Below are 22,714 nucleotides of genomic sequence, written 5' to 3'. Positions count from 1 at the left end.
TTGGAAAAGCAATTTAATTTTTTCTTATCTTATTTTGGGGACTGACTCTTTTTTGGGAACCCGCCTTTTTACAATGGTTCCCTTTGGCCCACTGACTACAAGTTTCAAGAAGGTTTAGGTTTTACGGCCCCCTTCAACCAAGTACTTATAACTATAATGTTCAAATCATTCAGACCAAAAAGTTTTGAGTTATGAAAATTATGTTTGCATATTTCTGACTTTTTGAAAATTCTTTTCGCGTATTTACAACATTTTCAAGTTTCTGTCTACTTGTTCCTGACTTTTAAAAATTCTCTTCGTGTTTCCAACTTTTTGAACATTCTTGTGATTTGGACTTTTTAAAACCTTTTTTGGGTGTTTCTGACGTTTTAAGGTTTTTTTTACGTGTTTCTGACTTTTCATGTTTTGGTTCAAGTTTTTAAGCCATAAGTTTCATCAAAACAACTTTTTACGCTGTAAATAAGTAGTAATTCTAACTACACTAAAAAACAAAGAAAAATAGGAAAAAAATATATTTTAACATCATAGTAAAAATATTAATATACCTCTACACTCGTAAAATCAACTTTAAAAATGTATTTATAGGGTAAAGTTTCGGTCTATACTCGGTCCTGTTGATTATTTACGGTATTAGAGGTTTCTGCATGACGCTTCATATGCTTGGATAATCTTTAACGATAAGGAAGAAATGCTCTACTGCATATATTGCAGATATTTGGCTTTTCTCTAGTAAGAAGTCTCAAATGGTTGTATAAATTAGAAATTTGAAAAAATGCTCTAGTACACCTCTTAATACGGTTTTTTTCCAGCATGAACTTCTACGTGTATAGTTTGAACTCCGTAAAAACCCCTCATTACATGTCTTACATTTGAATCGGTTTTCTCCTTAATTAATTATCGTCGAAAATTCATTCTTATTTATCTTTGATTTGTATGATTTTAGATGTGCCGTTCTGAATGGTAGACAAATGTTAGTGGTCAAGTGCGTTAACCTCAGCATAATTCTTCTAAATCTATTTGAAAAAAAAATATCGGTAAATTTATCACAGTTCATATAATTGACTTATCAATAAAGTGAACATACCACTCGATGCCTTTTTTATGCTCTTTACGAATATTATAATCGCTTCTATCGCATATTCAAATTTAAGCACTTTTTGACCTAGCCTAACCTAGTCTAACTAACTATAAATAATTTTGGCACTGAGAAAATGTAGTAATATTTTGTCGAAAACGACCGAGAAAACGGCGCTGAGAGAACGTAGTATTATTTTGTCGAAAACGACCGATAACTCATACTTTAATTAAAAATTCGTCATTTTTAAGAGCTCAAAAAGTGCTTAAATTTGAATTTGCAATAGAAGCAATTATCACAATCCTAAAGAACATAGAAAAAGGGATCGTGTGGTATGTTCACTTTATTGGTAAGTCAATTATATGAACTGTGACACTTTTATCAAAATATCTTCATTGAAGCGTATTTAACTTTGGTGTTAAATGATTCTATTCTTTTATTTAACATGTTATTGCTTGTCATTGAGATGTGCTTGTGACGATATTCATAAGTAAAAAAAGAAGATCACGGCATTGGATTTTAGAATCCCTACTGGCGGTGCTGATCTGCTTTTCATGGAGCTTATGCCAGGAAGTACAATGGGGGGGGGCTGTGGCTAAAATAATGACTATGAATATTTTCAAGTATGGATGTGTAATCTAAGATTGTGTCAATCTAGCTAGTTAAATGAAATAGACTGCATATATTCACATAAGATGCCCTACGATTGTACTTAAATCATTTTACTATGACAGATGTGTCATCTCGTATATCTCAAATTGTGATTAACAAGTTTGATGTGCTAAAGAGACGGCTATGAAGATGGTCTATACAATTTAAGTTCTGATATAGCTCTTTACTTTCAAGCAAATTTCAAAAATAAAATCTTTAGATTTACTTCATTATTCACCATCTTAATTTTACCATCATTCACCATCAGAAAATTTCATCTGGATAAATACATTCAAACTAGAGGTATCAATTACGTCTAGCTCTTAATGAATATATCCTTGTTTGGCTCATTACAATCTAATGTGAAAGTTTTCCGTCAGAATCTGCGAAATTGTATACTGGTCTATCTTATCACATCGTTATACATGTTCAGTTTGTAACATCTTTCGAGATATTAAAGTGCTTATTTTAAATTTTGATATTGCTCATTACTTTCAAGTGGATGTCTAAACTCAAAAAATCTATGAATTTAATTGAACATTTACGCTTTTAGTAATCTCAGACAGTTTCATCTTGGTAAGTTCAATCAAATTGGAGGTATCAACTACGTAATGGTTGAGCAATTTTTTTCCAAGTCATGAAGTAAAAAGATAAAAATTTCATAAAACTTATAGTTTTACATACAAATTAAAAATTTTCAATTCCAAAAATCTTGTTTAAAAAACTTTTTTTTTTTGGGGGGGGGAGGCAATTTTGGAGAGAAAAACTGGAAATGTTCAGAATTGGAAACAAATAAGATTTGCCTCAACAGCTAACTTCGGAGACTGTATTTATGCACCCTTTAGGTTTAAATATTGCTTATTATTTTTAACTGAAAATCCAAGGATTCGAAATTGATTCCCCTTGGTCCCCCAACGTTTCATCTCGAAAACTCCAAGCGCTCTTATACTCTCCTCTGAAGGTCCAATTAAAGAAAAATTATGGATTTAATTCAAAATTCGCCCTCTGAACAATATCGAAAAGTTTCATCTTCGTAACTCCAATTGATTCTTGAATATTAATTCTTGACTTTTCGCAACATCTATAACCTTTTTGGTCTGAGGGACGGGGGATTCCTGATTTTACAAACTAAAAGCGATTCTGAGTTGAACATAAGCGATATTCGTCTCATAGGGTTAACAGAAAATTTCCAATCTGCGCTTCTAATTGTATGATATAAAAAAGGGTATTGTGGGGATACTCCTTTGTACAGACTAAAAACGATGTTCATAATTGAATATAAATGATATTCACCTCATTGGGTTAGCTTTGCAGAGAATTCCCAATGAGCCCTTCCATCAGAAAGAAATAAAAAAATTTGGGGGTGGGGGATCCCCATTTTCTACAACAAAAAACAATGTTCAGAATTGAAAAGAAACGATACTATTTTTAAAGGGTTAGCTTTATACCCCTTTGCCTGGTTGCCGCATCGTTTTTGCAATCTTTATACCAAGAAAATTCAAATGTGACACAACAGGAACTGCATGATTACCAAGGGTAATACTGTCACTTTTTGCCATGTTGAACGTTAGGAACTCGCACATGTCGATATTGATGGGAAGTCCGATAAATTGAAAAGCTCTTCACATTTTCTTTCAGTTCCTTATCAAAAACTGTTAGATTCGTTAAACCTCTCAATGAGATGAATAACCGATTCAACTCGTCGTAATGCGGTGATGTCTAGTGAAATACTTTGGATATGCTAGAAATTTTCCAAAAACGGGTTGAAGAACCTAAAAGGCTTGGGACTTGATGTAAAGTGCCATTTATGTTCATAATTTTGTAATTTTAGGAGTTGGGATAGCCAACCCTAAATAGGTATACGTTGCGAGCCTTAGAATATTCGTGTGTGCAAAAATTGCAACCTGTTTCTTTGAGATGAGACATTAAATCGAAAATCACTTTACAGGTTTCCATTTCTTCACTCCGGAATTATATCAACATTTTGCGCGTGTAAAGTACATCCGAATAAAAGATAATGTAGTTTCAATTCGATGGTTCATCATAATTCTTAAAGTCACAATAATGAGGGCAACCTGACTTATATCGTATATAACCCTTGTGATAACAAAAACGCAGTTTGTATTCTAGACGAATAAATCTGCATTCCACTTCGGTGGTCGCTTTCTTAGGTCCGGCGATGGAAGGCCTAGTGAGTAAATTCTACCTTATAGCTAGCGACTCAACAAAGTTTCATTTTTCTACCACCAATATTTTCGCTTTAAGTCAATAATTCTCCGAGATGGGATCAGAAATATGACCTGCAAAATATGCTTAGGAGAAAGATATTCCATCTTAAACAAAGAAACTATGGTTCAACTGTTAATAGAAGGAGAGGGGCAATTCAGAAAGGAGAATAAAGCTTTCTCAACAATAGTTGGTGAGAGTACTGACAAAAACAGAAAACATCCAAATTAAGATAAACCGATTTATTTTGAGATTGCTTTTTAAGCTTATTGAAAATAAACTTTCAGTGTTAAAAAAAAAAAATAGATTGGCGTGTTTCCTCAATGAATAGCTACAAAAAGAGAGATGGTGGCGGAAAAAGAATATACGTTGTGAAATTTCAGGATTTGGAGTTTTCAGTAGCATGGCCATAATCTATTTAAGCGTAATAGCAACCAGCTCTGAGTCCCTAGTAACCAGCAGGTGTGTCTAATAGATCAATAAACAATAAAAATGTTGGATTTAGGGCACTCTCGGGGATAATAGATTAGAAACAAGCGTTTCATAGTTTTATCGAATCTTTTCCACTCGTAAGTATTTTTTGAATCATAAGAACGTCAATTGCATATTGGTCCATTTGTGTTAGGCACCGTTCCATTGGGGAAATTTCGGTCTTATATTCTATTCCTAGAGTAGACAAAAATATTTGACGGAGGATTATAAAGGTTCCCTGAGGAATACATCTCGAAGAAAATATCTTAAAGAACAAAAGAGTTTTAAAGAATAAATATCTTGAAGAAAAAAAAGTCTTGAAGAAAAAATTGCCACGAGGAAAAAACACCTTGAGGAAAGAAAACGTCTCTCGAAGCATTCTATAATACCCACGTGTGCGCCATCATTACGTAACACTCTCGTTTGTGCTGCCAATGCATAACATCCATATGTGTGCCACTGTAACACCCACGTTAGAGCCATCCTGAGTTAGAGCCGGATGCTGCCCACTTGAGTAGTGAACCCTGAGCTCTAACAAGTCACGCGAGACTATGTTATCCTCAGTTCCAAGGGGTTCTCCAGGGGCCTTGAGCTCTAACAAGTCACGCAAGATTGCGTTATCCTTAATGTGGGTAAACATACCCTGTTACGTAACATGTAACTCCATAATACGTAACAAATACCTGCACCGAAAAGAAAACAATCCCTATTACGTTACAGACCCCCGCATCTTGAAGAAAACAGTCTATATTATGCAGCAAACACCTGCGTGGTGACAACACCTCATGGTTTCTATGGGCTCAAAACCAGTTGCTATTTTGCTTAAATAGACTATGGTCATACTATTGTTTTAGCCCTAATTTTCAAAATCCAGAATGAATTTGTTAAAGATTGCAATATAGTAGTAACAAATGATATCTAATAAGTGTTTAAAAGTTCTGGAGTTTATATAACCTTCGCGGCTGAGGAGTCAGTGGCTTAAGCTTAAACATTCCCCAATCTGTACAAAATTTTAATAAACACTTAATTTATTAATCATATAAAAACATTAGGGCAATATACACACCCGAAGTAGATTAGTCGTGGTTTTATGCTTGTTGTTTTTAAATAGCATGTTGATGCCACCATTGAGCTTGTAAAACTTTCTGCAAACTCCAATACAATTTGAATTAGACATCTTATGTGCGTCCTGTTTGTCTAAAGGGCGTATCTTCAGTGTCTCTGGAATGGCAAAGGGTATTGTGTTGAAACTTTCAGGGAGTATTAAGGGGATGTTGAACTAAATCAAAGACAGCATGTGACTTCACATTATTAGAATGGCATATTGTAAATATTTAAGGAACTACCAATGGTATTAAGTTGAAACTTTTGGAGAGCACCGAACTGGTCAAAATAGCACTAAGTGCATCCAGGACGTCAAAAGGATATATTTGGGAAGTATCAAAATGGATGAGGTATCAAGTTGAAACTTCGAGGGAACATAAAGGGGGATGTTAAAATAGTTCAAAAGACACCATGCCCATCGAAAAGATCAACAATCCATCTAGACACCAATATTTATATAGAATATTCAAAATGGCTGAAAGTAATACATTCAAAATTCCGTGAATTATTGATGGGGTTGATAAACTAAATCAAATGACACAACCTGTAGGTTGTCAATAGGGCTATGTGTATCTCGGTTGTCAAAAAGATGTATCTGCAGTATCCCAGAAATTACTAAGGGTAGATGGATATGATGAGAGGAATATTGAACTAAATCAAAAGATATCATATTCATCTGGGTTCTCATAAGTACACACTTGCAACATTTAAGATGCGGCTAAAGGTGTTAAGTAGAAACTTTCAGAGAATACTCAGGAAGATGTTGATTTAAATCAAGACACAATGTATGCCCGGGCCGTCAATACACCATATCCGCATTATATTATGGAATGTAGAAATGATAAGGACTTAAATCATGTCGATCGAGTTTCTTAAAATAGTATATTTGCATTATTTCAGGGAGGTCTGAGAGTATTAAGATGACACTTCTAAGAAACAGCTAAGGGCATTCAATCAAAATTGTCAGGGAATATTGAGGAAGATGTTGAACTAAAACAAAAGACGCTATATGCATCCAGATTGGGAAAATTACATGTCTGCAATATCTCAGGAATGGTAAGGGTATTAAATTGAAAGGTCAGAGAAATGTTGAGGGGGTTGTTGATCTCAATCAAAAGCCATTATGTGCATTTAGGCTATGAAAAAGAGCTTTTTCCACACCACTCGAAGTCGAAATGCATGTCGAAGTCACAATTAAAAGTGGTTAAGGAGTCAAAGACAAAGAAAGATGAGCTATGACTCCCATCTATATTGTTTCTCTTATTCCCTTTTTTTTGTTGATAAGTAACTATTTGTATATTTTGACAATTCCAATAGTTCTTTGGAAATTTGTTATTAATTTTTCATGGCATCTACAGCCCTTTTTGACCTGTTTGGCTAAAAAAAATCTAAACTTTTATTATAATCTGCATAACCTGATTGCCTATATATTGAGCATTGTTATTGCGTAACTAGGAACGTTCGGTTTGTAACTCATTTTGATATGTAAAAACTAACATTTTTAGTTTTCATATCACACTTTACTTTCCACTGAAGGTCCAAGTTAGGATGTTAGGAAGTTAGCAAGTTAGGAAGGTCCAAGAATCTATGGATCGAATGCAACATTCAATCTCTTGATGCTATCAGAAATTATCGTCTCAATAAACCCGATCGATGCTTGGATATTAATTGTTTACTTTTCACAACATCTTTCATATTGTTGATCTTGGGGGGGGGGGCTATTTGTAAAAACTAAAAAGATGTTCACATTTTAATATAAATTATATTCACTTCATAGGGTTAGAAAAAGATTATCTTTTTAATTTAGTATTTAATAAAAACATATCCAGCCCTTAAACATAAAGTATTAATTATTACGAGTATGAATGTTAAGTGTGAATTTGCTTGTCATTTTAAAAAGATGTCGCTACAACCAAATAAAATAAGCAGCTGTTGGTTCAGTTTTTTACATGTTTATTTTGAGTAAAATCTGTCATTTAAAAAGATCTTTAAAAAGATTAAAAAGAATAACACAATATCTACTACCCCCTTAAACTCCCAGCTCTATAGGCTAAAATTTTGCAAACACTTCCCAGAAAAACATTTTATAACCCAAAAATATAGCCAGCTAGGACAAGTCTCTCATACCCAAGGCACGCTATGGTCACACAAGTCGGTAAAAAGCCAAGATTTAGAAATGATAAATATTTTTCCTTGATTCTACCTTCAAATTGTACTACAGAAACTTGAATCGGAAATGGCAAGATTTTGGTTTGTAAAGCTTGCATAAACTCTAATTGTGCTCCGAGAGCAACACTTTGGTTTTGTCGTGTTTTTTTTTTTCCTAGCACCCCGATTTCAGCTTATTCCTAGGAAGTGGTAAGGGTTTAACCTCTGCAGTTTTTACCGAAGTGTGGACCTTAAGCTGGATTGATGAGTATGACTTTGTATTTTGGACAGCTTCGTAGGACTCTTGCCCGGGGCCAAAAATCTATTGTTTCTACCTATTTCTGGTTGAGATTTCAGCTGAGTTGATCATTCAATTTTTCGCACTCGGGATTGCAGTAGAGAAATGGTGTAAGATGTACCTGTTAAACTTTAAAAGTTCTCTCATTATTAAAGAAATTAGAGCTTATCCTTTACTCTTTTCTAAGTGATGACGTTAGAAACTTTGCCTAAGACAAAAAAGTCAACTTTTGAACTAAGACAGATAGATTTTTTTCGACGGCACTCGATAGCTCTTGATGTGTTGATCAAATTATATGTTGTCCATTTTTTGGTAGAAAAATTCCTTCATGAGATATACCAGTTTGAAAGTTTAAAGGGTTTGACAACTTCGGTAGTAAGGTACACACTGAAAACAAAAATAGGCCGATACAAATTGTGAGACATATAGGGGCGTTTTAAGCAACAGTCGGAATTTGGATCATAATCATCCTCGGCAATGAGGCATTCGCAGCTTTTGCTAATTGGTGTGCCTATTATTTGTTTCCAGTGTATTTGATGGTAAGATCAGTTTGGTTCCAGTGGTAAGACATGTAGGGGACTTGTAAGTAATAATCGGCTGTTAAGCCAAAAACATCTTAGGCGATGAGGGGCTTGCAATTTTTGCTATTTACAATGAGGAGTTTTCAACTTTTTCCAGTTGGTATACCTAGTATTTATTTTAAGATCCTTACAGATTTACAACTTCAGCGTTTAATCTAAGCGAGGAAACCAAACCAAAGTGTTGCTCTCGCAACACTTCACTCGGCAAAGCCAAACAAAGGTTGCCACAACACCTCACGTTGCCCATACAATGTAGATCTAGTTCGTTTCCTACTATCACCTATGAATGCTATGTCTTTTTAAATTTAGCAGATTGAACTGAAAAATAGAAAACCTTAAAGCTTTCATCTTGTCTAATTTCAAAAGAGTATACCTTAAATTTTACTCTGATTAATCGGTCCATATTTTTTCTTTGAAAATTGAACAATTTTCAATTCAAAAGCTGCAAACTGGCTCTTAGCGATTCTTGATACTCCACCAACAGCTATCTCATCCTAGTCTCCATCCAAACCCAACATTTTACCTTTCCCTGCCACTTCCCGCTGTTTCCGTTGTTTCCTTGGGCAAGAGTGGAATATTAACAAAATAAAAAGAATTTGTTCCATCCAGAATCGAACCAAAGTTCTACTACATATAAAAAGTGGGCTAGACTGTGCTCCCATTTGATGGACTTGCATTTGAAGACAAAGCCAAAATTTAGCACGCTTGCAGTGCCAATTATGTATCAAGCTTGTAATGTATACAACATTTTTCAGTTTTTAAGCATAAAGTTTATTATTAACCAATCAGAGAAAAGCTTTGAGGCATAGCTTTTGCGAACTAGAACAGACTGACGCTTTAAACAGCCCAATCTGTGAGATGAATTTGCCAAAAAAATCAAGACACAGCCTTAGTGGAAAATAACTGGGAACAGATCAGTTTTGATCCATCTTTTGTGTAAATAACTTCTTTTTATTTCAATCTTTTCAATTCTTTTTATTTCTTTTCCAATCTTTCTTTTACAATCTTTTTATTTACAATTATTTTATTTCAATTCTTTTTATTTCAGCTTCTTTATTACAAGTGTGACATTAAAATGAAGGAAAAACGGATATTACTCGCTTTTGAATTGACTGGCGCGACTATTGCAGGGACTCAGCCATTTAACAGACCGGATGGTTACTTCATTACGGAACTATATAAATAATATAAGTTATATTATTAAAGGAGCCATCAGTCCTCAGCATCGTATTGCACGCTTTGTTCAAATAGATTCCCCAAAACGAGGGGAGGTTTGGGTTTACTCCTCTGAACTCCGACCCTACGTATCAGTCTGATAAACCTTTCATAACAAGTTGAAAATGAGGGCCTAAAAGGCTCTTTTTGAGTTTTAGGCGCTCCTTTCTGTCCCAATATGAAATTGCTGACACATTTGATATAGAAAATACGACAAATAAAGGTAAAACTGTAAAAATTGCCATGTGTCGAGGGGTTGGGGCTTTATAACCGACACCTTGTGGATGCGTACGGCTGAAAGAGATGGGGTTGGCAAAACAATAAAAAAAACTGATAGTCTAGGATAGAGAAGAAAGTCCTATCTTTAATAAGTATGGCTCATAAGAAAATAAATACAAGAAGCTTATTAGATATACACCTTATGATCTGATTAGGATGATATTTTGTCCAAAACTTAATTTAATTCAATAATTCGCTTTAATGTTGAATCCCCCATGAAAAGGGGATGAAACTCCTGCATCTAGATTGCAAAGAGCTGATTGAAACACAAAAATAAAGGTTTAGAAATAACCCTAGAACAATATCTGATTTACGGATGAACATAAACAAGCATTAAGGATAGCAAATTACATTAGGCTTTGCAGTCTCGTAAGAAGTTGGGAATAAGGACCTAAAATGCTGTTTTCGGGCTTAGGCACTCCCCTCTCTCCCCAAAATAAATTGTTGACAAATTTCATGTAGAAAATATGACAAATATATTTAAAACTGTAAAAATTCCAATATATCGAGGGGCTGGGGTTTAATGACCGACACCTTGTGGATGCGTGTGACTGAAAGAGATGGGACTGACAAAATGATGAATAAACTGATAGTCTAGGATAGAGAAGAAAATCTTATCTATAATAAACAAAGCTCATAAGAAAATAAATATAAGAAGCGTATTAAATATATATACCTTGTGATCTGATCGGGACGATATTTTGCCCAAAACTTAATTTAATTAGATAATCCTCTTTGTAGTTGAATAGCTGAAAAGGGGATGGAACTCCTCTTTTGTAGAATTCATATGTTTGTAATCAGTCACACTGGAACAAACTTGTCTCTTATTTTGTCTCTTGAGTTCTAGCAATCGTATGCTTTAGGGAACAAAGAGAAAATTTGCATCTAGATTGCAAAGAACTGATTGGAACAAAAAAAGGTTTAGAAATAACCCTAGAACAAGATATGATTTAAGGATGAACACAAGCAAGCCTTAAGGATAGCAAACTATATTAGGCTTTGCAGTCTCGTAAGAAGTTGAGAATAAGGCCCTAAAATGCCGTTTTTGAGCTTAGACACTCCCCTCTCTCCCCAAAATAAATTGCCGACATATTTGATTTAGAAAATACGACAAATATATGCAAAACTGTAAAACTCGCAATGTATTGAGGGGCTGGGGTTTAATGACCTACACCTTGCAGATGCGTGTGGCTGAAATAGATGGGACTGACAAAATGATAAATAAACTGATAGTCTAGGATAGAGAAGAAAATCCTATCTTTAATAAACAAAGCTCATAAGAAAATGAATATAAAATCATTAGGGATAGCAAATTGTATTAGGCTTTGCAGTCTGTACCACAAAGCAAAACATTTGGTCATCGGGTTGAGGAGCAATTTTTCTTCCAAGTGTTACCCTGGAGTACTTAAATGTTGACAAAAAGAGAAAAAAATAAGTTCTGCTTTCACCAAGAAAGCAAACAGCTACTCTATCATGGTGTTATTCTTGTTACTTTTTTTTATAGATAAAGTCTATAGTTTAGTCTATTTCTAGTTTGAAAGTTTGAAGCAGCATACTCCTTTTCTGATAAACTACTGTTCAAAACAAAGGTAATGATAGAAGAAGATGTTTTTTTTCTTGCTGTGAGACATTAGTAGTATGTGGGTTTAGATTAGAGGGGTCCCTCCGAAGGAGAATTTTCACCAAAATGCCACTAGTCGTTCACCTCCATATAATTGACTGACAACGTACTTTGTGCATGAATTTGGCGTACAACTTTATGCACATGGATACAACTATTATGTTAACTATATTTTCATAATATAAATATGTTATATATAAATATGTTATATATATATAAATATGTTATATATAAATATGTTTTTATGAACATAAAAATATGTTAACTATATTTTTAGTACAAAGAGTGAATCTGTCAACTATATACCAACAAAGGTAATGATAAAAGAAGATTTTTCTTGCTATGGGACATCACAAGTATGTGGGTTTAGATTACAGGGGTCCCTCTGAAGGAGTCTATTTCACCTAAATTCCACGAGTCATTCACCTTCACACAATTGGCTTAAATTTTTCTCGAAAGGTTATGTTGTAGCTAGTTTTCTTCCAGGGTCAATAGCTCATTGTTTGTTGTTTAATTTTACTTTTGTCGTATGGAGAAAATATCCTCACCTGTAGGGCAATTGACCGACGTGTATTGATTACCTGTTGCTCTCCTTTCTCGAAACAGGTTTCAGTGACAAAGCAATAACCAGTTAAATTTCATATCTTTTTCGAAAAGACCTTAAACGTAAATTTTGACTAAAAAATTAATGTCAAAAATATACCGTGCAATTGTACGTGTTTCAGCCTGACAGTTTGCAAAAAAGAAAATGACGTGAGGAAAGGTTGGAAGCATATTTTGGGAGACACTAGTTCAATATGCCGCACTCACATTTTAAGAAAGCCAGGTCATATATTTCGTAGCTTCCTTAGAAAAATGAGAGTAGGAGATACAACGTTTTTATTTTCAGTTTAATGAGATAATAAGGGACGCGATTAAGCCAGTACCCTTAGGACTCCAAGATGCTGTTCTCCGGCTAACTTCCATAGATCCTAGAAGACGACCAACGGCACAACACATGGGAGCTATACAATATTTCAGGTAATAATACGGTGTTAAGGCCACATTTGTCTTGTCTTTGTTTCTTCTTTTCTTGTGACTAATTTGTACTAATTCTTACCAGAATTTGGGTTTGTTGCTGATGTTTTTTGTCTTCAGTTCAATGGAATAATTAGCGAGGTGATTAAGTCATTACCCTCTGGACTCCAAGATACAGTCCTCCCGTTAACTTTAATAGGTCTGGAAGAAGACCAACAGAACAACACACATGAGCCCGACGATATTCACGGTTAACAATTCGATTTCAAAACAAAACGTGTCTTATATTTCCTTCTTTCCTTATATTTTTGCCTGATTAGAAAAAGAAAATATTATTGTTTCGAAAACATAATCTGCGCAATGTAAATAAATTATTAACAATTAAGCTAACGGTTTATGAGGCAGTCACCCTCTATATCAGATAAATTCAGAACCTAAATTTATGTATTTCCCTTTTTGTCATTTTTGTAAATACATTCTGTTTTGAAGATTCAACAGTCCTCTTGAAAGGCCTCTTAGGATGAAAACATATACTTTCCATGGTTAGAAAGGACTGGGGAACGAAATCATTTAAACGTGTAGTAAGAACATTTTAATAAAAGCTGAACTGGAAAACGGATAATTTGTTGTAAAAGTAATGAAAAAGGGAGAAAATAGTTTTTCAATGATGGGTATTTGCCATTAAAGTGCCTAAGGTTTGGAGAAATAAGGTGACATCTCTCGGTTGTTTTTTTTTTGGGAGAGGGTATTTAAAGGTGGAAGCTGTTATGGTATCAAGGGTCAACCCGGATTTTTCTTTCAAAATACTACAGTAGTATGTGCTGCTGACAAAAAAGAGGTTTTAAGCTAACGCTGTTGGAGGAGGCCAAGGCAGGGGCTTTTAAGGAACATCTTCATTATCAATGGGGTACACCCTAATCATAAAGTTGCGTCATGGGGAACTATTTAAAGGTGGAAGCTGTTACGATATCAAGGGTCAATTCAGATTCTCCTTTCAAAATGCTACAGTAGTATATGCTGTTAACAAAAGAAGGGGTTTCAAGCTAACACTGCTGTAGTAGGCCAAGGTAGGGGCTTTTAAGGAACATCTTCATTATCAAAGGGGTCCACCCTAATCATAAACTTGCGCCAAGATCGACCTTTCGTGCCAAATTAAAGAGCAATCCTCCAGCAGGGGGACGTCTAAAAGACATGTTTTGGAACACCGTGTTCAGGTTACTATTTTAGAGGGTAAGAAGGACAAGTTTGCTTTTCTTAGAATATTGGAATTAGATTGAAAGGAAGGTGAGTCTCTACAAGTATAAAGTTGTAGCATATTATGGCAGATGGAAATTATTTCCATAGACCAATAAATTCCGACTTGTCAAGCAAAGGATGATAATCTTCAAAATATATGCGGCTCAAATACACCTACGGAAAGTCTACTTTCTTCAAGCCAGGGTGGTACCATGAAGAATCACCCTATCTCGTCCATTATAGTCTTTTTTTGTTTTTATAGTCAAACTGTTTAGAATTGACTATTTAGACCTTGTCATAACTTGTAGACTTACCTCGTTTTGTGCCGGAGACATAGATAATCAGTATTAGTCGTATTATCAGATTTTATCAGAAAGGGTAAATTTTGTCTTTTCGATTAACCAAATCAGAATTTTTCTTTTTAAAGTTCAGAAAAGGATAGTCCTTAAAAATCTTCAAGCATACTTGCTTGGAAAACGCAAAAAATCAGTTCAAAGGTATTATCATGAATAATGTGGTAACCTTGGGAATTCTCTATGGTACCGCTCACTTTGATTGACCAACTCGGCGACAAAAGGGAAGTAAATTGTACTATGTCTATGTCAAATTTCACGGTAGGACCATAATTTATCGTAGCTTTCTATGATAGCTAGTTCCTTGGGAAAATTCGCTAATGGACCCTTTGTCTTTGAGACGGTCAATTGACCCTGTGGGTCGCAAGATAATTTTGAAGTATCACTTGGCCTTAAGGAAAGTTTTTTTTTTCTAGAAACTTCATAATTCCGCCTTGGTGAGTTGGTTGGTCACAAACTAATAAATTCAATGACAAAAACATTTTTTTATTTCAGTACACGCTACAGCTAAAGGCTTGTCGCAAAATTGTATGTTATATTGGGAGCATAAAGCTCAATCCTAATTTAGAGGGTGGTTATAAGGTCATAGTTTAGCTAATACAGGTGATAGTTTCGTGAATTTAGAAGGGGATTATAGGCTAATCCAGGCTGATAGTTTGTCCCACACGAAAAGAAATAGATCTGTCGGTAATGTAAAAGAAATTAAAGGGTCCTTATTCGTGCCAAACGTTTGGGGACATATATAAGATATCTTTGATTTTTTTAGTGAATACAAGTTAAATTATCACGGGAGAACTTTTCAAACTGAGTTGATGAAAAACATCCATGAAAAATAATTTCCATAGTTGAAAGAATAACCTTGGAAATGGCCTGATCCAATACGAAGCGAAAGCCTGGAAAAGGACCTGAAAAATGTTGTAGCGATTACCTAATAAAAACTAAAACTTATATCTTCGCAACTACAACTAAACCTTGTATATGGTTTGTGATTTAAAGCCTTGTTTTCAAATACTATTTAGAAACTTGTAAATTGTATAATGTTGAGACCTGGACGCTGGAAACAGATTTTCAGACTTAAGTAGCTTGTTTGTATTTCTACACATTGCAGATCCCAGCTAAACTCTTATCAGTAAATTCAGCACGTCATATTACGAGCTAAGCTCTTTGTTTGGGGTGTATTATTTTCTAACAATGGTGTATTACATTGAGCTGGGGAAATAAATTCACTCATTCGTTCATACAAGAGAATCTCATAGTCATAAAATTCAACTCGAATTAAAAGGAGACAATAGCTATTTTCTAGCCACTATCATCGCGTAAGTGTCACAGTACTGTTTTTCTTTCAGGACTTTCAGAAGTTTATGAAGTCAGGAGTCTTAGAAAGGCTGTTGATTGGCTGTTGATTTTTTTTTTTTTGGGGGGGGGGAATCAATACCTTTGTGCAGTGAAAATACTTTGGACTGTATATATTTTTATTTATTTATAGCTCGCATGTACAAAAAAAAAAATAAAAATATGAAGTGGCAACGAGGGAAGAAAAGAAAACACAAGAGAGAAACACGAAATAAAAAAAAAAAAATCAGGTAAAACAATGGTGCTGCAACAAGCGTGCATAGAGCATTTCTTTTGAACGAACCCTAATTTTAGTCTTGATAGTTGAAGCGCTTGTTGAAAATAGAATGAAACAACCCGCATTTTTTCAACTGAAAGTAAGGAGTAAAATCAAAAATTTAAATGAAGAAAAATAATTTCGTATATGAGGGGGGCTGCTTCTTCCTCGAACCTCACTCCTTACGCTAAAGTCTTAAAGTTCTTTTAAAATACTTTTCATTCAAGCACAACGACCGATGTGTTTGAGCAGTCTTTCTTGAAGAATTTTGTCAAAACGCTAAACTTTCATGTGAAGCGCTAAGGTCGAGGAGGTGGAAGCCCCCCTACTCCATGTACAGAATGATATCTGTTTGTTATATGCTTTAATGCCGCTTCTTACGTTTAGTTGAAAAAAACTTCATCCCAGAATATAGCCTACCTCCTCCATAAAAAAATTCCTGCTGGAAAACTTCCTCTCATGGAAAATCCTCCCCTTGAAAATCCCTCCCCCAAGAAAAATATCCCTTCCAAAAAAATTTTTCATATTTTCTAATAACAAATAGTCTGTGTAAGCAATGGGCAAACTGCATAACTTACAACCCTTTCCCCAGGGGATGTGGTGTACAATATAATCCCCAGAGGGTCCTATCAACTATGCTAAACCAGATGGCTAATTCAAAATTTTTCTCTCATGTGTTTGAGGAAAAAGGGGCGTTGGAGGGGAGTTAGTTGCCCACCAATGCTTTTGGTTACGGAAGAGGGACCCTAGAACTTTTAATTTCCGTGTGAACGAGCCCTCTCCTGATTTCCTAGAACCACTGATTCGATACAATCACCCATGAAAAAAACAACAGCAAAACACCAAACAAACAAATAAACACACATCCGTGTTCATCCTCTGGCAGAAAATACCAAATTCCATATTTCCATGGTTGTAGTAGTAGCTGGAGTTTAGTAAAGAGTAAACCACAGCCCATTGTAACAAAAAGTTGAAAAACACGGTTAAAAAAAAACTGCACAGTGAAAAAAAGTCATCCGACACTAAATCAGGCATAGTAACTATTGCTTCGGTTAATCTTTAAAGTAAAACTTTATTGCAAAAAAGAATTATGGTGATTTAAAAAAGACCTGGAATACCTTTGAAATGGTGTTAGATCGAAATAAAATGTGCACCATCGGAATAAGAATGGTCGAAAACCATCGTTAGGATAATTAGGGCAAGTTCCGAATTGCACTAAAAACGGCACTTTTGGTACCATGTCTCAAGTGGAAAAGCTATGGCTAGTGGCCTATCAGAGCGTTTTAGAGTGACGTTTAATGGCTCCTCTGAAAGCTATTGCTCAAAAAGACTATAATGGACGAGATAGGGTGATTCTTCATGGTACCACCCTGGCTTGAAGAAAGTAGACTTTCCGTAGGTGTATTTGAGCCACATATATTTTGAAGATTATCATCCTTTGCTTGACAAGTCGGAATTTATTGGTCTATGGAAATAATTTCCATCCCTCTTTCTAAAATCGGGCCAATTTTCTCATGCTAATTGCATTTGATTGGTAACATTAAACTTAATGGAGTTTTTATATTTGACATAAGCATAAAAAGCCAATACTTTTGACGGACCAATTGTTGATTTTTTTACTTTAGCTTTGGTTACTATTCGGCCAACTAAATCCTCACTCACCCCTGGTTCCCACTGCTGCGATTTCGCGCAAAATCCTGCGACATGCAACAAATGACACAAATCGTGCGACAAAGGACGCAAAACCATCCTTTGTGCTGCAATGTCGGATGCGTTGAATAATTTCAACTCATACGACAAATCGCAGACATTGTTCTGATTAAAAAAAAAAATAAATAATAACCAAAAGTCATGGAGCTGATTGAAAAGCCAATTTTGGCTGTTTGGCTGTTCCAGAGTTTGTCGCAGCGACGAAAAATTCTGCGTTTCTTTGTCAACCTCCATCCGATTCTGTCTTACTTCTGTTCCGCCAGAAAAAAATCGTGTCGGGAATTGACGCTGCAGTGGGAGCCAGGGGTTACTCTTCACTACCACTAACTGTTGGAAAACAATCTCATCACCAAAGCTGGAATAATACCATATATATATATGGAATAATACCATATATATATTAGATCAATATGGTAATAATACCATATTGATCTAAGTTTATAGAAAATATCTTTTTTCAACAAACTTTTTATAGAAAAGATGTATCTTTTCTATAAAAAGTTACAAATCTTTTATAGAAAAAAGATTCTAAAAGATTTTGAAATCGTTTTTATTAGATTGTCTTATTTTTATCCTTGGCTTTTTGTTTTCAGTAAAGCGCTAGTCTTCTTTAATCCTACAAATATATTTTTTTAATACGAAAAGCAGTATCATATATGTAATAGTACGAGCTTACCAGAAATATACGAAGTTCTAACAGTTTTACTATTATTTTTTATTGAAGACTCTAATTAATGATGTTTATTCACAAATTAATAAAAATCATTATTTTTATTTATAATCTTGCAGTAAACAATATATTTAAGCAGTAATTATTTTAAATTATTTTGAAATGTTAACTCTGAGCAATACCAAGAATGATCAAATGTTATTCCGCCTACGAGGGATCAATTCACCTCTATCCCTCTATAATTGATAGCAGGAGAATAGGAAAGTCATACAGGCTTATAGTTATTTCAAACATAACGTTGAAACAAAGGGGTATGATGATGAAGCAAATCTGATTAGTATTTGACAGATTAACATGTAGACATTTCCAAGGCCAAATCGTTGACTAAAAATGGGTTTCCAGTTTCTTGTTTTTTGTTTGTATGCTTTATTTTGTGTGTGTGTGTGTTTTTTGTGTGTAATAGCTAAACAAATTGGTCACTACATAATTAGTTTCAACATTTTTTTTTTTCTTGAAATAGTGAATCCATAAGGCCAAGGTCAGGCCTCCATGCTGCCTGGGCTTAAAATCGCTTTTGACATTTTTGACCGTAAGAAGTCAAATAAAAGTTAAAAAATGAAAATAAATCAAAATAACAATTGTGAAAATGACTGAGCATTTGTAAACTAAAAAAAAAAACACTCTTATCAATAAAATGTGCTTTCTTTTTATTTGCAATTATTTTTTTTACAGTGCCGATCCAGCCGTTGGAGCTCTTCAGTACCTTGATCTTCTACCAATGAAAGACCCAGGTCAAAAAGCACAATTCTTTCGCTCCACACTTTGTGATGTTTTCATTTTAGTTCCAAAGGTAAAGGATATTTGTTCTTATGTCCTTGCTACTCTGCTATAAGTTCATATCTCCCTTAAAATATAGCTGCATTTTTGTGGAAAAATTAGAAGCTACATGTTGGATCGAATTACTCACCATGAAATGGGCAGCACCCTTCAGGAAACTAAACAGCTGTAGGCTAGTCTTTTTCTGATATTGTAGGAAAATATACGGTTTCTGAAAAAAAAACAGTGATTAGAAACTCTAATTCAAATATGAAAAAAATATGCTCTCTTTTTTTTAGATTTTCTTAACGATCCTTGAATTTTCTTTCCAAGCCAAGGCCTTTTCTTAGCCAAGGTCTTAATCTGTTGCTTTTTTTTCTTACAGGGAAATGTGGCACTGCAGCCCATGCAGAAAAATATATCAATGTGCAGTCTAAGCTTCCCCCCTCCCCCCCCCCCAAAAAAAAAAACTAACTTAGCATATATGTGCATGTGGATTCGTATTTATTCTGACATAGTTGATATATTACTGTGCTAACCAGCTACTTCCATCAGAGGCAGTTTTAGGAGGCAGAGGGAACACTTGCCCTGGCACAGAATTTTTAGGGGCGCAATTTTTCAAATACATAATCTAACGGTCATAATCATTTTGAATTTTTGAAATTTATTTTTATTGGCACAGTTAATAAATAGAAACAATTAATACATTATTAATTAATTAAGAAAATAAACTAAAATGGAAAATAATTCAAAAGTAATAATTAAAACCATACTTACGTTATCGCGACCACAATGAAGTTCTTGATCTGAGAAAAACCGGTTTCTCTTTCTGCATTCGGAGGCAAATAGATTAGCTTGAGTGAGATAAGCGACTGTGCAGATAGATTTTAATTAAATTTTCAATATATAGGGGAGAGTCGGGTAAGACGGACCCCATTTTGGTTTTTCGTCTGCGGAAGAGGTTGGAAACAAGCAACGACTGACGAAAGGTGTCTAACTTGTCCCCAAAACATTGAGTTACGTAAAGAAACCTTCTTCACACATAAATCAGCCGTATTTCCGGGCCCAGATAAAAAAACTGAAGTTGGTCAAAAGGTCCATCTTGCCCACCCCATAGGATAAGACGGACCAGCCCTTTGGGCAAGACGGACCCAATTGCTCAAAAAGATTGATTATCTCTAAACAATTTTATTTCGAACACTTAAAATACTAGTAGTAAGTAAAAAAGTAAAAAGTTAGCAAATAACTATATTTAAACACTGTACGAGGCCAAATCTACGTGAACAACGAACTGAGCCGACTGTCTCGTCGTTCTGCCCAAAGGGGTCGGTTTTGGCAGCTACATGATGACCTCTTCTTTTCGCACGAAGCTCATCTCTTCAGTTGCCGTGAATTTGCTCGATGGAGCTAATCGCTTCCAAAACTGAACTTGGAAACCATCAGATTCACAATCACACACAACTCCAACATAATTCCTGAAGCTCTTCTTGGTCGGCACTTTCACAACCAAGAAATCCCCACTTTTTGGTTCGGTTCCATCAAGAAACTCCTCCTCCTCTGACCCATCCAAATGCAATCTGTCATCACTTTCATCATCCAGCGCGATATGTTCATCGAAGCTGTCTTCCCCGTTCCTAGGCTGTTTGGAGAGGTTTCTCTTTTCAGGCCGTTTTCTTTGAGCTTTCTTTTCTGATTTTTTTTCTTTTCAACTCAAATTCTTCTTCCAGTCCGTTTTTTTCAGGTGTGTTCGTCAGAATTTTGGACTTTGCTCTTTTCCTAGACGTTTTTCCGTCTCTTGCATAGAAACTCGCCTTAGGGTGAGGACGAACCGACTCTGGAGTCACTGGCATAGTCGCAGAAATCACTGAGCTACTGGTAGTTGGCAGCACGTCGTTATTCAAGGTCTCGTCGCCAGGGCTGGTTGATGGAAATGCAGACTGGCCTGTCATGGGAGACGTCTCTGGTGCTGGTCGGTCTGTCACAAAGGCGCTGAGAAAGTCGTGATCTTGGAAAACGTTCCTATTGAAAGGGTATATTCCTGTTTTTTGGAACCCGCTTAGTACGTTTTCCATGACGAAGGCTCTTGGAAAAGCGATTCCAACGAATATTCCGATTTCATAAATGGTAATCCTCCTGTTTGGGTTCGAAATCATCCACGAGTTAGCTGCTTCATTGTAGTATCGCTTGAATGGCCCATAAACAGCAACATCAAGAGGCTGCAGCTTGTGACTGCAATGTGGCGGAAGCGTTAAGACGTCAATGCCGTTTTCTCTGCAAAGATTAACCACGCTCAATGAGACGTGCGAATCATGGTTATCCATAATCAGCAGAAGTCGATTTGTGGGCGAGCAACTGGTTTGGGAGATCAGATGGCGTATCATATCCGGGAAGATTTCGGCTGTCATCCATCCAGACGGCTGGCATTTTCCTGTGCTTCCAGGGGGCGTGCCATTGAGAAAATTTTGAAGCCAGTTCACTCGTGGAAAGACAAAGAAAGGGGCTATCGACTGGCCAGCTGCGTTGATACACCCTACGACTGTTACCAGCGTCCCTCGCTCAGCCGAAGTAATGCGTCCAACTTGCTTTGATCCCTTTTCTGCAACCACCTTTGGTGTCTTCTGAACGGTGGTTACTCCAGTCTCGTCAAGATTATATATTCTATTGGGCGGATACTTGGGCTTTATAAGCAGCTCTTCTAAATTATTGAAGAATTCGCTGCCATTCGTCCTGTTGAAGCTGGTGGCTCTGGCAAGGCTTGTCGTTTCGGAGGACCTTAGGGAAAGCCCAACACGACTCATAAAGCTATTCATCCAGTCTTTTCCTGCACACTTATTTTCAGTCCAGTTCTTCGGCATATTCTTCCCTTTGGCCTGGGCATATTCATATGCAAGCTGACCTGCTTCCTTTTTCGTAAGTCCATGATGCATGTGCTGTGCCGTGATCATATAGTCCTTCAGAAGTATCTCTTTGTTTGCTGAGAACACACTTTTAAAGTTGAAGGTAGTTGCCAACTCCACTGATTGGGGATCTTCTGCTGCGTCGAGTTTTGCAACTGCTCTTCGCACTGTGCTTCGTGGCAAACCAACCTCTTTCGAAACTTTGCGAAGCGACGAACCAGATTTAACTCGCATAGCAGCTGCTCTCAGTAAGTCCTGGTCGTGGAGACCGCGGGTGGTTTTCCTGGTATACTTTCCCATTCTGCAAAAGAGAGACAGCTTAATATATTTCTAATTGACATGCGGGAACAATAAATGCAACACAATATTCACAAAATACGTAAAAAATAATAACTTCGAAAAAGATCCCAGATGATAGGGGGCAAGACGGACCGGTCCGTCTTACCCGCTGTCTCTGTGGTCCATCTTACCCTAAACCTGCTTTTTCGGAATAGTTAAAAATTATAACATAAGATGGCGCTGCAATGAAAAAAATTAATGTCTCACACACTCTCCTAGACCTCCATATTTGTAAGAAAAATTACCACAGTATAAAACAGAACATTAGAAACACCAGAAAAGAAAAACATTTACCTCAAAAGCCGGTTTCGAGAATGTGAAAACAAATAAAAATATTTTTCTCGAAGACAAGATTGGCTTCAACTCTCAGACTTCGCTCCGAAACTTGCCACTAGATG

The 22,714-nt window shown here is 35.7% G+C and overlaps 2 protein-coding genes across 2 annotated transcripts in view; one reads left to right on the top strand and one right to left on the bottom strand.

The window, feature by feature from the left end:
- The window catches only part of LOC136036541 (SCY1-like protein 2), a 116,366-nt gene extending 97,210 nt beyond the window's left edge, over positions 1-19,156 (top strand). The window contains exons 7-8 of the mRNA XM_065718846.1: positions 12,559-12,689; positions 18,997-19,156. Of these exons, the coding sequence (XP_065574918.1) occupies positions 12,559-12,689; positions 18,997-19,156 (291 nt within the window). The remainder of the gene's footprint in view (positions 1-12,558; positions 12,690-18,996) is intronic.
- A 1,585-nt stretch (positions 19,157-20,741) lies between these two features.
- Positions 20,742-22,277, bottom strand: LOC136036540 (tigger transposable element-derived protein 1-like). The gene has a single exon (XM_065718844.1). The coding sequence runs from the start codon at positions 22,275-22,277 to the stop codon at positions 20,742-20,744; it is 1,536 nt and encodes a 511-aa protein (XP_065574916.1).
- Positions 22,278-22,714: the final 437 nt, after the last annotated feature.

Source organism: Artemia franciscana, chromosome 15, assembly GCF_032884065.1.
Source record: "Artemia franciscana chromosome 15, ASM3288406v1, whole genome shotgun sequence".
In the NCBI taxonomy this organism is placed as follows: domain Eukaryota; kingdom Metazoa; phylum Arthropoda; class Branchiopoda; order Anostraca; family Artemiidae; genus Artemia; species Artemia franciscana.
This window is presented reverse-complemented; position numbering and strand designations above follow the sequence as displayed.